The sequence below is a fragment of the Anser cygnoides genome, chromosome 11 (assembly GCF_040182565.1).
Source record: "Anser cygnoides isolate HZ-2024a breed goose chromosome 11, Taihu_goose_T2T_genome, whole genome shotgun sequence".
Classification (NCBI taxonomy): domain Eukaryota; kingdom Metazoa; phylum Chordata; class Aves; order Anseriformes; family Anatidae; genus Anser; species Anser cygnoides.
The window spans coordinates 12,410,674-12,425,161 of record NC_089883.1 but is presented as its reverse complement, the minus strand read 5'-3'; the positions used below and the strand labels follow the sequence as shown (position 1 = coordinate 12,425,161).

The 14,488-nt window shown below is 39.5% G+C and overlaps 1 protein-coding gene across 12 annotated transcripts in view; it reads right to left on the bottom strand.

Annotated features, from left to right (window-relative positions):
* The window catches only part of NEO1 (neogenin 1), a 190,604-nt gene that overhangs the window by 72,322 nt on the left and 103,794 nt on the right, over positions 1-14,488 (bottom strand). For all 12 annotated transcript variants that reach the window (XM_067003708.1, XM_067003702.1, XM_067003707.1 and 9 more), the window contains exons 6-7: positions 2,017-2,171; positions 1,061-1,181 (exon numbers count right to left, since the gene is read on the bottom strand). In XM_067003708.1, coding sequence (XP_066859809.1) covers positions 1,061-1,181; positions 2,017-2,171 — 276 coding nt within the window. The remainder of the gene's footprint in view (positions 1-1,060; positions 1,182-2,016; positions 2,172-14,488) is intronic.

Genomic DNA, 14,488 nt, shown 5'->3' with positions numbered 1-14,488 from the left:
AAGAAATGGGAAATATCTCCCTTCGTGGCACACTTGTAACAGTTTACTCTCTGTACGCTGAACACCAAAACCAGGTCTAGCAGCTTCACATCTGTTAAAATTTCAAGTGTGAAGTTATATCATGTCCCTGGTCACATGTAAGTGTTCCTTCTAAGCCTTTCCATCCAAAAGTTTTGTTATATACAGGGAAAAAAAGAAGAAATTGCAATTTTGAAACAATATCCAAAAAAGAGAGGCAACACTAAAGTCAAAAAAGCACAGAGTTAATATTTTCTTGTCTGACTTATTTCCCTTATCCTTCTTTCTATTGGTTTTCTTCATTATGCTATTAGAAATTATTTTCAAGAGCTGTGTGACCTGAAAGAGCAAAGCAAGCGGATGCCTGATGATATTTGTACTGCCTTTTTTCTGGAAAACAGTAGTTCTTTTATCCTAACAATAATTATTTTCTTCTGGCATTCAAAATATGCAATGCAGGATATTGTGTGTTTCAATGGCAAACAGGTGAGCACTGTTAGTGATACCACTGACTGGAGCACAATAAATATTTATCTTCAATTGCAGCAGCTGCAACTCCACAAATTCTTTTGCAGTCACAGTCTGCAGAAATGACAGAGCTTACTACTACTTTGTTTTTTAAAACTGATGGCAGAAAAAAGCTTCTGACACTGGAATGACTTTGGTGTAAAATACTTCCTCTGTTGTGAGCTCTGTAAGAACTTATTTTTCAGTTTTGGAATTGCAGTGACTATTTTCATATTGGATATCCTGTTGTTTTTCAAAATCTCAGCATACACTTAATATTTCAGATTTACGGCTATGGTTTATTATTGCACAATATATTTTCCAAAATGCAAGGTGAATCCTGTAGAACTCCCCAATTTCTCCTCTCCCTAAGTAACTGTAAGTGTAGAGGGAGAAGATGACACTGAACCCTTCATATGATTGTAAAAAATCATCCTAGTCAATCTGAGTTATAAGTAACATATATCATGGGGAAAAGGTCCCCTGAAACTGTTCCTCCCCAACTTTGGCACTATACTGTCACTTTTTATCTTACCAAGGTCAAGTATTATCAGCTGGGCTCCAGCCTGTGCATTTCCAACATCATTTTCTGCAATGCATTGATAGAATCCTTCATCTGATTTCACCAGACCCAGAACTTGCAGATTATGTTCTTTCTGAGGAGTGAAGGATAAACACAACACTTAAAAATGGGCTGCGACTGCAAAAACAATGGTGTTATTATAACACATCACTATGGTAGGAGAAACTCCTGAACAGTAATACACAAAAGTGTATTTCGAGCTCCCGTCAGATTTCATCTCTTTTACACTGAATCCTCAAATTATACAGCATCAAAAAGCAGCAGAAGCTCTTACTAATGGCTATCATTTTCTAGCATCACATATCACTGGCAAGTCATAACATTCCCACAGCCATTTTTATGATATTTTAAGCACTGAATATAACCGCATAACTCACTGTTACAATCCCACAACCTCAGGTATACCCAATTATACAACCATTAAGTTCTAAGCTATGTCTCAGTAATGACTTTCACTACATCTAACATTTCCCAGTAGAAGTACCAGTGTGCCAAAACTCACGATCCACAACTCAGTTACATCTATATTTCAATTCCTGTTTGAAATTGTAATTTTCATCGATCACAGATGACTGCAGAAAACAGACGTTCACAGTGAGCTTGCACTCCAACAGGTTCAACCAACAATTTGTGCTTTGCCATTGGGTGTGCCTCTCTCCCCCATGGAAAATCTAAGCTACCAAGAAACAGACTCATAAGCAAGGTGTTTTAGAATTTCAGTAAAATGACTGAATTACAGAGCATTACAGAATTCAACATACCAATTAATTCTTCCAGGCCCTGAAAACATCAATAGTATAAAAATAGGAAGATGGTCCTATGGAAGAACCTAGCTTCCGTGTGTTTGTGTTACAGGACTAAGGGTCGGGTCAGGAGTTGAAAATGTGCAAAACTGACTATATACTTACAACAATTTTGAAGTAGTCACTTGGAATCACCATGTCTCCATTCTTGACCCATTTCACAGTCGGAGTAGGCTTTCCAGTCACCTCACACTCAAAGACAATGTCCATAGATTCATGAGCATAAATGTTCGCTGGCCGCTTCAGAAATTCAGGAGGAACTTAAAATTAAAAGGAAGAAAGACAAAAGATGGTGTTAGCATCCACAAAAGCAATTAGTTGTGCTTGTACACGTAAAGATGGCTTCAGGGATGGCAGCACAAAGAGCAGCAATGTTGGCAGACATTTTTCAAAGTTTGATATAAGCTGTTACAAGCTCTATTATTTCAAAATTGCATTTAGGCCAGTTAAATAGCCAGCCAGTCTAATTTGAAATGACCTCTTGAGAATACATGAAAAAAGAAATCGAACCAAAACCTATAAAGTGTAACACAAAAAAGTATTTTTAAAATCTAGAGACATACATACTATTTGGAAAAGGATACCTGGGTGGTTGAAGACCATGCTGCTCTCAAATCTGCCATAGGCATGATGCTGAACGCTAAAGAGAGCAGCAGGGGCAGTGCGTACAGGGAGGATTTCAGAGAATATTCACACTTTCTTCACTAACTCAAGAGTTCATCTGAGCAAATCATTTAGTGCTTAATTGTGCAACATTTTAATGCACCTTTCACAAATAAAGAATCTTGCAGGCTAAGCTGCCAGCAAGACAAAACCCAGGTTACAGAAAAGCCTTCACCCTTTCCTTCAGCAAAGCTTGTTACTTTATGAAGTGGGAAGATTGTAGTTAGATTTGAAATTTTTTTTTAAATGGGCTTTGATGAAAATTGCTGTGTAAAACTTCTTGCAATTTACACTTGAGGTGCATGACAAGCACCCCCTTGGAGCTCCCCAGAACAAAGAGCAGTGGCACTGCAGTCCGGCTCCATCACACCAAGCACATCATGATCAGCAACATCTTATTTATTCAGCCAAACATCTGCAGTTGATACAATAGAGGGTTTTCAGAGAGTTCTTTGTACTTAATATTTAAGTCAAAAGGTAGCAGAAAGGTAAAATTACATTAAAAAGACTTTCTGAAGTCAACAGACGCAAAACTAAGACGAAACTTTCCTCGGGTACCCATTCCCTTGTGTTTCTGTGAAGAAACTCAGTACATCAAATAGAGAGCGCTGCATTTATCTGAAGGCTTTCTTTTCTCTGCTTTGTGTAGGCACAGCCACATTTCACTGCAAGGTATAGATCCTTGTCTCTTATATGCCTATTCGTATCTTCGGGCATCTTAAAGGAATTAGACCTCCAAAGTTAAAAATAAATACCCCCTTGCAAGAAGCACTAGCCGCAGAACTGCAGACATAGCTTTGTACCACATCGATAATGTGCTCCAGGCAGGGGTGCCCCAAGATGTGCATTTCAGAGCACGGTAATACACAAAGGTTCTTCCTGAAAGAATGTAAAGCACGTAGCAAAGTTGTCATCTCCAGGTCTTGACCGCCTTTTAAAAGGTCTTTTATGTTCTAAGTAAGGTTAGTTAAAATAAGGAAGTTTAAAATCCAGGAAAACTCAAAGATAGAGAATTCTTTGGCCACGCAAGCACCACGCATCCAAAACCTTGCGAGCACCACTGGGGCCCCAGGAAGCACCCAGGGGTGGGTGAGGACTCCAAGCCTCTGCAGCTCACTGGCAGAAGAAGAGCCCTTTGTAGGCACACAGAATTCAAGTATCATCTATTATGAAGCACATTCACCTATTTGTTTTTATTAATCTCACCGACATAAGGGCAATTTGCTTACTTCTGGTGGCAGGTCTGATTGTTCAAGTTCCAGGAAAGTCAAAAGCAGCCTTTTGCCCTTTAATATTTATCAAAGAAAGTCAATATGGCAGGGCTACAGAGTTTAGGCAAACATTTTACATGCTTCACTCATCAATGGGATTTATTTCATGCTAGGGAATAAGGAATACTAGACTGTTATATTTTTTTCTGTGATATGATCCATTTTCCTTCACGTACAGGTTTGCAGGTGGATTTAATTTTTATTTTTTTTTAAAACAGATAGCTGGAGACAAGCTGCTCTCCACAAACTGATCTCTCTTCTGATCTCTCAAGTTTCAAATCAGAAATAAGAGAACATAAAAATATGAAAATATTTACTTATAGAGCAGGAAGATGACTTAACTCTCAGACATATATAAACCTACACCAGAAACTACAAAAAGATGCTCACGCAGATTTACTGCTTGAACTCCTTCACATAGGATTAAAAATTTGTATGGGGCTGAGTCCAATTGCTGCCTATGACTTCCAAGATCCATTTTGTATAATCATTTTCTTAAATTTACTAAAACCTCCATGAACTCCACATGAAAATGATTTAAGTATTTTTGTACTTAGTATCTGCATCAGATGGTTGTTACAACTGTAACTTCAGTCCTCTGAAGTTACATTTGGAAACTGTCATCTGAATTTTTTCCTGACCAAATTGCAGTAACCTCTTATTTTAAATTTGTATTCCTCCCAGGTGTTTATCCCTTGGCATTTCTATTCCGAATGAGCTGTGCTTTTCCTCTACTCCCTTCCCGTATCCCAGCCTCTGTTTAGGACAGCTCAACAAGCCATGTTTGCTCAGGTTGTTCTGGTATGACAAGTCACCACACCATCCCCAGTGACCTTCTGTATTTGCTCTGCTTTGAATTAATCTTTGCAGTCCATAGAGCTTCAATTACTTGCATGCAGTTTCAGATGTGTCTTGCCACTGACTTGAAAAAACAGCATAAATACAGTGTTATCACTACAGCAAATACCTTGCCCAATTCACAATGCTACTGTATTTGCCCTTTCCTAGATGCAACATGCTGATCTCCGAGTCAGCTGCTCTCTCATCTTTAATCATTTTTAACTAATGAGTATTTTTGTCCCAGGCTGCTTTATCACTTCCTTTCAATCTCTCTCCTCTATACACAGATACAGACACACACACACCAAGTGTTGAAGTACCCACGTGGTTGCAAAAAGGCAGCATAAAAATTGGAAACGCAAAAAGTTGCTTTTCCATGATGGTACAATACCCTTATTTTCTTACTGTTCTCTACAGGGTGGCATTAATTCCTTAGCTATTAAACTTATGACAGGAATCCTAATAAACACAAGCAATGTTCACTGTTAAATGCATAAAACTTGTATAAAAAAATGTATCTGCTGATGTCAGAAGACAAGCAATTCGCTGTACCTAGCAGCTATGCCACGAAACTCCAAGATAGTGATCACAGAATATCCCAAGTCAGAAGGGACCCACAAGGATCATCGAGTCCAACTCATACGTAGGGATATACAACAGAGGGTCAATAAAATAATGAGTGGCACTTAATACAAACAAATAGCTGTTCTCGGTTCAAGACAGCCTTTGCTAGAGTGAGTTAGTTTCTCAAAAGTATTACGATACAGGTTACCTTTAATTAAACCATGGTTTTCCTTTATCTGATCTTCCACTTGCTTCTGTGTGTTCATTGGTTATTTCTTTCCAAAGCATATTTGGCCATCCTTTTAGTTCAGAAACACCCAGCATAAACAGCACAGAGGAGACAGCAGACCTTCCCTCACAAAGAAACGTGTCCTCCTTCTACAGACACTGTCTGTCCGGCATAGACCACGTATTTGGGGAGGCCACCACCACAAAGTCCTGCTGATACACCTCTCTCCTGGCATTCCACAGTTTCCTCTTTGAACATGCTGATAGCAGATGAGACTTCCCTCCATATCCAGCTTTTGGGTAAGAGACTTCCATGATAACCAGCTGGTTATAAAACCAAAGTCAAAATGGAACCAGAGAAGAAACGAAGCAATAATATGGGAATGGGCATGGAGAACTGGAAGGGCAGAGTGGCGAGTGGAGGTGAGGAGGAAGGACAAGCATCAGATGGGCACCGGTGACCCTCCACTCGTGAACCAGCAAATGAGAGCATCGGAAAGTTCAGGATTGTTCCTGCTCTCACCACCGGTGTTTCCTTTGTAATGAAGACCCTTGGAACCCCCTCAGATATCTATAGCGACTGGCATTGCTTTAACTCGGGGCATCATCCACTAGCAGGCACTAATATTGAATTATAAGATTTGTCACAAAAATGAAAGTAGAACTAGATATCCTATTACCTGCTCTCAAATATTTTTCACTTAGGAGATTAAGAATTTGAAACACTTCATTTTTCAAAGTGACTTTGCTTTTCTGGCTTTTGGAGGAAATGCCACACTATTTACAAAGGGAAAGTAATATGAGAAGTGCTCACTTTATTATACTTTACTTTCCAGTTAATGAATTAAAAATGCTTTTAAAACACACTTTTATAGTTTAACTATGTCAATGTTTAGCATTCGCACCGATTAACACAATCTAAGTGCAGATGTTTGTGGTAGAGAAGTTAAATTGATAACCAGAGAGCAAATGAGCCAATTACCATATAAAATAAGATTTGTAATGGAGGATTATGTGTTCCGTTACCAAACAGACAATTAAACTTCAAAGAAAACTTGGCAGCTCACCCTACTCTTCTATCCCTCTGAATGGCAGCATGCAAACAACTATTGCAACTGCAAGATGCTCGCACAGAATTTCACATGCACTGTAGCACCCTAAGAGAGTCTTTACACAACAGCATCTTCCACACCTCTGCAGATATAAAAGACAAAGCATTTTGATCCCGACAGTGATCAGAGAAAAGAAGGAAGGCAATCTACATGAGCAGGTGACTCAAACTTATAAGCTGGATCCCTGTAAAAGTGAAATACTCTAAAAATAATATGTTTTTTTAAGCCCACGGGTGTAAAATGATGGGAAGAGCTAAGGAAGTACGTAAGTCGAAGTGGAGACGGGAACACTGCTGGGCACAGATGCCATTTTGCAAATGCAGGTGACCAGAAAGAGCAGAAAACCAAGTGAGCAGCGGAAGCCAATGTACAGGACTGACACTTACCTGATTCGTGCTTGTGTGCCAGCAGGGGCCAACAAAGAAAAACGCTGGCTTAGGATCCACACTGTCTACAGGTTAATTTTTAAATGGCGAAGTATTAAAAACCTTTGAATAACTATGTGAAGAACATTAAAGCAGCATCATTTATTCTGAGCCTTACAGAACGACTGCTTCTTCAAGTGTCTTTTCAGTGGTCAGCAGCTCTTGCCTGTTCTCTCTCATTAAGACAGAAAGAGAACAATTTGGTGGCCTTCAGGGCCGTAGCCAAAAGAATCTATTTTCAATTCAGCCATCTGTACTGCTTCAAATGAGAGAGAAATTAATTACATTCAGTCCTCTCCAGCTCTTGAAGAGCTTTCCTTTCAGTTTTACAATCACGGATGAAAGAACAAAGGTTCCTGGTTTCGCAATCTCATTTCAAATGTGAAACTATAAATATGAAAGCTATAACTAAACAAGAAAAGGAAAAATTCAAGTTCTGCACAATTAAAAAAGCAGAACTTTCTGCTTGCTTAGTTACAAGCACAGTGAATCTTGTCCTAAAATATTCAGACCAAAATGCTGCTATTCTAGCTAATATCTAATTTTTTCGTGCCTTACCCTTTCACCAAAACTGAATCCCCTCCACATTGCTCCCCAGAAAGAAAAGGAAGGTGGCAAAGTAGTGTTTCCTGATAGTCAGACTTGAGAAACAAAGAAAACCTTGCAGAGGCAGAAGTGCAAGCAAGCAGGTCATTTAGGTCTTCAAAGTAAGAAAAAAATCATCTGAATGTATAATCTCCTTAAAAAAAAAATCCAAAGCTGACCTAGGCATTATATATCCAGTATTCCTCAAAGAACAGGCAGCTGCAGCTGCGCCATTATCTCCCTTCTGAATAGGTGTAAAAGTCGTACTCAAAGTGTGTAAGAATTGTCTCATTTGGATGCAACAGAAACACAGATTGCAAGCCATACTTTAGAAAGACTTGCTCTCTTTTTAAAAAAGCATTAGCACAGCTGTTGGGCCAAGCATAGCATCAGACAAAAAACAACTTACACATGATCAACTGCAAGAGGTAGAAGGAATCTGTCACAGCGTTTTGCTGTCTCCTCCAGTCCTCTGTCACCTCCCTGCTTCAACAGGCTACGGCAGCCAAGGGACTGAAATGCAACAGCTGCATTTCCAAACAGAGTGGTCAAGGACCAGGCTGAAGTAGCCATTTCCGCTTCCTCAGCCACCTATAAATGCTCTCATTCCACAAAAATTACAAGTGTGTTCCCTGAAATCACAACATTAAATCTTAATTCTTGTCCATGTCTCTTCGCAGAAACTTCACTCTCCTCTGTACACACTTCTCTGGATGACCTGAGGATTTCCCTTATCAATCAATGCCAATCATCAAATACAAAAGCATCTTCCAAACCCACAAGTTCTTGCATACTCCCAATATTGATATAAAAACTAAGCAGACTAGATAATTTCTTGTAGTGTACCTCTGATTAACCCCTCCTTAAACATTCCTGCTCAAATGACTTTCATTTTATAGCTACTGCTTCCATTTCATAACTACACTGTGGGTAGAAACCCAATCTTGTATTTCAGTAAACAGCCAGGATTACCATTATTATATAAACTGGGCATTTTTATTATTTTTATAAACAGCCTTTCAATCAGCATTTCAAATGATAAGCCCAGAGGAGTTTTACCTTCTGCTCCAGGGAAGACAAATACTCTATTAGGCTATGTTACAAATCCTTCTTTAGAATCCTTACAAAGTTAAACTTAATTTTAACAACCGAAGGTTTGTTTATGAGTAGGGTATAACTCTGGAGCATGATGATCACACTGTTAATCCATTCAATGATGCCTTGAATCATTATTAACATGCTCACTGTATCACTGCAATACAGAACGTTTTCTCCAAATCTACCTGCCAAATGGCAAAGCAGCTCATGCTTCTGCAGATGGCAGCCTTCTGTTTTAATGAGACACTGTACAGGATCTTAAAATCTTTCATTTTTTTTGTTTTAAATTCCCCAAGCAGAGGCTGCTTTAGGGGACAGGTCCACCTCCGGCTCAGACCGCAGGACCCATTTCACTGCCTGGGATAGCTTAGCTTTTCAATGCTAACCACAGAGAAATGTCTGCATTACATACAGAGTGCATTTTATTTAAACTAATACCAATTTCTTTGGTCATTTAGCTGAAACCAACTAATTTCTGTCAGCCAGTTGCCATGACACAGTGGGCAGACTTAGATGAGAATGTTTTACATTACTTGCATTATCGTAGTGCTTCGGAGCACCCACAGAGCAGAGCCATTATGTTAAAAACAAAAGCAAACTATTTAAGTACTACAATGCAAACAATGAAATTAAAGAAATTAAAGATAAATTACAACATTAAACCATTAAGGAGAGAGCAGTCCACTCAGTTATGTCTTATAGTCACTTAAGTCTATGAATACGTCTTGTGCTTTGTGGTATCAAAGTGTAATCACTTTGGAAGCCTATTGGCCTTCTAAATACGTCTTTTTCCAAAATTCTGATTCTGCCCCAAAACGACATGACATCCTCCAGCTCCTGCCATTATTACCAATACAGAGGAGAAGTTTCAATTAGCTTTTAATTATACCTTCTAGTTGTACAAATTAGCTGGTTTCCTTCACGTACATCATAGAACAAAAGGAAATTACACTTTAAAGAGAACTGGGGAATTACGATTTTCTTTCTTAAAAACAACAAAGGTATACAGATAAGTACTTTATATATATAAAAAAAAAAGATTTAAAACCAAAACAATGCCTCAGGAAAGTCAGAAGTCTTTCCAACCTCTGAGCAGGACTGTCATGTCCTTAAAACACACTTAATATGCAGCTGGAAATTTGCACAGCAAACAAAAGCTGACAAAATGGAACTTTTTAGAGAAATAGCTACAGAATAGAAAACTGTCAAATGAATATAAAAAAATCAGTGTACCAAGACAAAAAAAGATTATAAAAATGTAAACTAGTACATGCACAGCATTTTCTATTGCACAAAACCCAAAGTTCCAGTTTATGCACAAGAAACTGCAGTCAGAGGATGGAAGTTTCTGTAGCAGTGACACAGTGTTACTTCCTCTTACCTTGTAAGATAATGACTTCACATGTCTGTGTTTAACAAGTAAACCACTGATGGTTTTATTACGTTTTAGACAATTAAAGCTAACATACCAGTAGATCAACAGTTCGCTGTCTGTGGGATGCTTACCAGTGTGAGATCTCTGCTGCTCCTTTAACAGATGAAGCAGAGAAAGAGGCAGCATTTTTCTGTAAGTGCAGTCTCTGGGAACCTACCCTAAACTAGTGAGATTCTGCTCGCCAGCTGAAATGGCAAGGCTGAGCGCTCAATATTTTCCAAGCTCTTGCTCATGCAGATGGGGCTGGTGCTTTATGGCTTCATCTACAACCACCGAAGCACCCACGACCTGGCTGGGGGATGGCAGGGGGTGGCCTGACTGCATTTGAATTGATTTGAAAACAAATATTTTACATTTAAAGTGAAGAGCTTTTCTTCAGAAATCATTAACCTATTAAATACTCTTCAGAGGCCAGTCCCTACACAAACATTTTGGAAGCAGAAACTAAACAATATTACAACCACCAAGAAATCAGATGAGGGTGAAGAGTACAGATTATAATGAAAGATAGTACAATTATAATAAAAAATTATCCTAATCAACTAGAAAAGGAAAATAAAAATATAAGGATAAAAGTCAATAAATACGTATTTCTTCTTCAGGGAGAAATATTAAACCGGAAATTTACGGAATAGGACATGATAGCAACGGCAGAAAAAGGTCTTAGAAATAAGGATTTTGCCAGAGATCATAAATATGACCATGACCTGAACACTACTCCCAGTATCCTACTGGTATGAAAAGAAGCGATCATACAAAGCTGCTGCTTACACCTCCTGAGATTCCTTTTCCATCCAACACCCAGTAATCCTCAGCTGGCCATGTTATTTGAGCACCACATTTCAAGGAAAACACAGACTCTGATTTATAAGAAAACTCTGTGAATGATCAATGACTCAGAAAATTGGCTCTAAAAGAAAAATGGAAGCCCTGGTTTTGGTTATTCAAGCAAAGGCAAGATTAAGCAGTAATAAAATTGGAGACCTCAAATAGGTAAGAGAGCTTAATACATAAATACTCCCCCCCCCCCCCCCCCCCCCCCCCCCCAAAAAAGGAAAAAGCAGATGTGCGTGTCATTCTCCCAAAGGAAAAACTCCTATGCAGGAGTTAACACCTACGTTCTTGCCCTATTCTAAAAATGATAGAACTCAAAACAATTAATTGCTCAGTCTCCAATCTGATATGGAAAGGGGTTCTTCTCAGTATGAGCTATAGTAAAATCAAAAACTATCTTTATATATAACTGTTCTGAACTTGTGCATATACAGGACTACAGAGAAACTATCATTAAAGGCTGTGAGATGTTAGCTCAGCACATGAATTTGGAGAGCAGACAATTAGAGGTTATGTATATACATACCCACAAATAGAATTGTCTGGGAAGTTTTCCAGGTGCAGAAACATACAGCGAGTGTTCTGAGCGTGCCCTATACACTAGCAGTAGTTTTGTTATGGTTTTGACTTGTGGGGTGCCTTAGTAGTTGCAGACCAATTCAGTACCCTAATTGCATGCTGGCATTAAAGCTGTGGCAAGATTGCAACATCATCCACACCTCTCTTAATCCTATCTATACAAAGATAAGCACAATAATTGGCCGTAATTGTCAGCTGATCTGTTCGGCAAGAGCAGGAAGTGTTTAAAAAATACAACTCCTTTATCTAAGCAGTATCTGCAGATACAGCATCTGCTTCGCAGGGCTTTCAAAGTCACCCTACCCTGATAACCTGCGAACAAAGGTTGCTTATCAGCAGGACGCATCCAGCAACAAAGAAACACAGCGAAGGTTGCACAGCGCCAAGCGGCAGCCAACTGCAGGCATCAAGGAAAAAGAATTGTGAGAGGAGTGAAAGCATACATGCAATAAATACATCTCCATTCATTCTCCCAGTGTCTAGCAATCCCTGGATGAGGGAGTTCCTGAGAAAGAAGAGAAACCTTTTCATTTGCTGGTCCCTTGTTTCTTTCTGGACCCAGGTAAGCTTTCAGCAGCCCCAATGCTCACAGCATCAAGTTGCAAACTTCATCGACACTCCCTAAGAAAATTCACAGATTTTTGCATGTCTTTGAGTTAATCAGCCGTGCCATGTCTCGTGGTTCATGCAACCAAAGGGAACCAAGCATTCATTCCCTATTTGCTTTCCCCACGGCACTCAGGATTTTACGGAAAAGAACAGTTTTTGACATTGCATGTGTCTTTGATCATCCTTGTTACATTCCCTATACCTTCTTCAGCTTTACCGCATCTAACAGCTTTACTACTTTCGAGCAGCAAGGGAACCAGAACTGCTCGCAGCATTCAATATATAAGACCATCACAGATTTAGTCAGCGCCACAAGGATTTTTCTGTTTAGATGCCTATTCCTTTCTTAGTAAGTCCGAACATTTAATTTGTTTTTTAAAAGCTTACCTTTTCCAAAGACCTACATATTACAACCTCAATATTTGATGCCTGTGCAAAACCAGGCAGGTCAGAGACCAGTGCCATACAAGCAGAGTTTGAACCGCATTTAACTGAACGTGCTGCTTTATAGCGCTCTGAACTTCACCTGCTGTTTTACTGCTTCATTGTTTCTTGCACAACAAGGCATTTCTGCAGCTGACCCCACAGTCAGCACTCATTCCTACAACCTTAGTCCACTCAGAGCCAACAGCAACGTTTGTCACCTTACAGTCCTCTTTTCCAGATCGCTTACAAAAATGCTGAACGGTGCAAACCCGGCCCCACTGGTGAACAGAAGCCCTCAGTCCCACTCGGATTTTCTGTCTGTTCAACAACCTTACTGATTTTCTTTCATCTACACGAGGTCATTCCCTCTTCCTCCACAGCACCATCATTTGAGACTCTCAGCAAGACTGACAGAAGAGCTGCAAGCGGAGGAGCTCACATCCATCAGTCTGAATATCCGCAACTTCTCAGCAGATCTCAAGTCAGGTGAGGCTTTTCTCCCAAAAACATACACAGTTCCAATACACCGTACCTCCACGTGTCTAACAACACTATACGTTATTTCTGTTTCCATCAATTTAAACAGTCGGGATGCCAGATTACCTTGGCCACAGTTTCCCAGAGATTCCCCAACGGACTCTTAAAAAACTGATGTCATGTTGACCAAATATCTTTAGTCTGATTTTTTCAGACTGCCTAGCCAACTTAAGTGATAGGTTACACACCACACTCAGGATTTCACACTTAAACTCCTTGAGAAATGTGGAGTGAACGCCATCTGGTCCGGATGATTCGCTACTGTTCACTTTGTGGATTTGCTTTGAAATACATTTTGCTAGCTTGGCAGTTGCAGGTAGGTCCTCCAACAAGCACACTTGTTCTAAAAGGGAGAAAAGAAAAAAAAAAAAAAAGAAGCAGCTTCCAACTCAACGAAAAATTCAAGAATTCACTTCTCCGCTTCAGGCCATCTTCTCACCCCTTTCCCTTCATGTTCAGTCATCTGCTGACCCTGCGCGTTCTCTGGCAGGCTTCCCATCTCTGACAGGCTTCGCAATAAGGTATGAGAGATTTCTGTGTTATTAATAAATGGTTCCTCAAAAGCTTTGTATTATTTTACTCGCATGTAGATGTGAGAAAAATGTTTTTCTTTACCATGCTGTTAACAGATTTCAGGGTCGGTGTTTTTTTGGTATTTGTCTTTCCAGTATCATTTCTGACAGTTGTCAGGCATTCACCGCGAGCCTCGCACAGCTCCTTAAACAACTGCTATGCCGCTTTCCAAGCTTCACCTTTTTGACTGTGCCTTTGGATTTTGTTTTCAGTCAGCTTCCTCTTACAGCACTTATCCTCCCTCCTTTCATTTTATTTTATTTTTACAATTCAGTGCTTCTTTAGAGGATTTATGGTTTCTATTGGTCCTGTAAACATAATAAAGTCCGTTATGAACACAGTTACTGGAAAATAGACAGTAAACTTTTTAATCAAGTCACATGCACTGCTTGGAATCAAGAACAAAACCTACTCCTGAGTTTCCAAATCAATTGCTCTTCAAAGCAGCCAGTTACAGCCCCCAGCGTGGGATGGTCCAGCACCTTACCACCACCTTGGTCACCCAAGTCTCTCTTCACCACAGGTTTCTGCCCTGCAGCCGCTCCACTTTAGCAGGTGATGATCAGTGTCACAACCTTGGAGAGACAATGGGTTGTACAGTCCTAATAGCGGGGTTTTCAAATTTAATCTGGAATCTCAATTTAAATAGATTGTGTTATTTGTTGACATGTTAGTTTATAACATCTAGCCCAGAGCTTTCCTTACGATGTTATTACTCTTCTACTGGCCCACTATACTCCATTTTTTCTGCCTTTCTAAATTATATTCAGCTATTAGACTTCACCTCTTGTTTTCGTT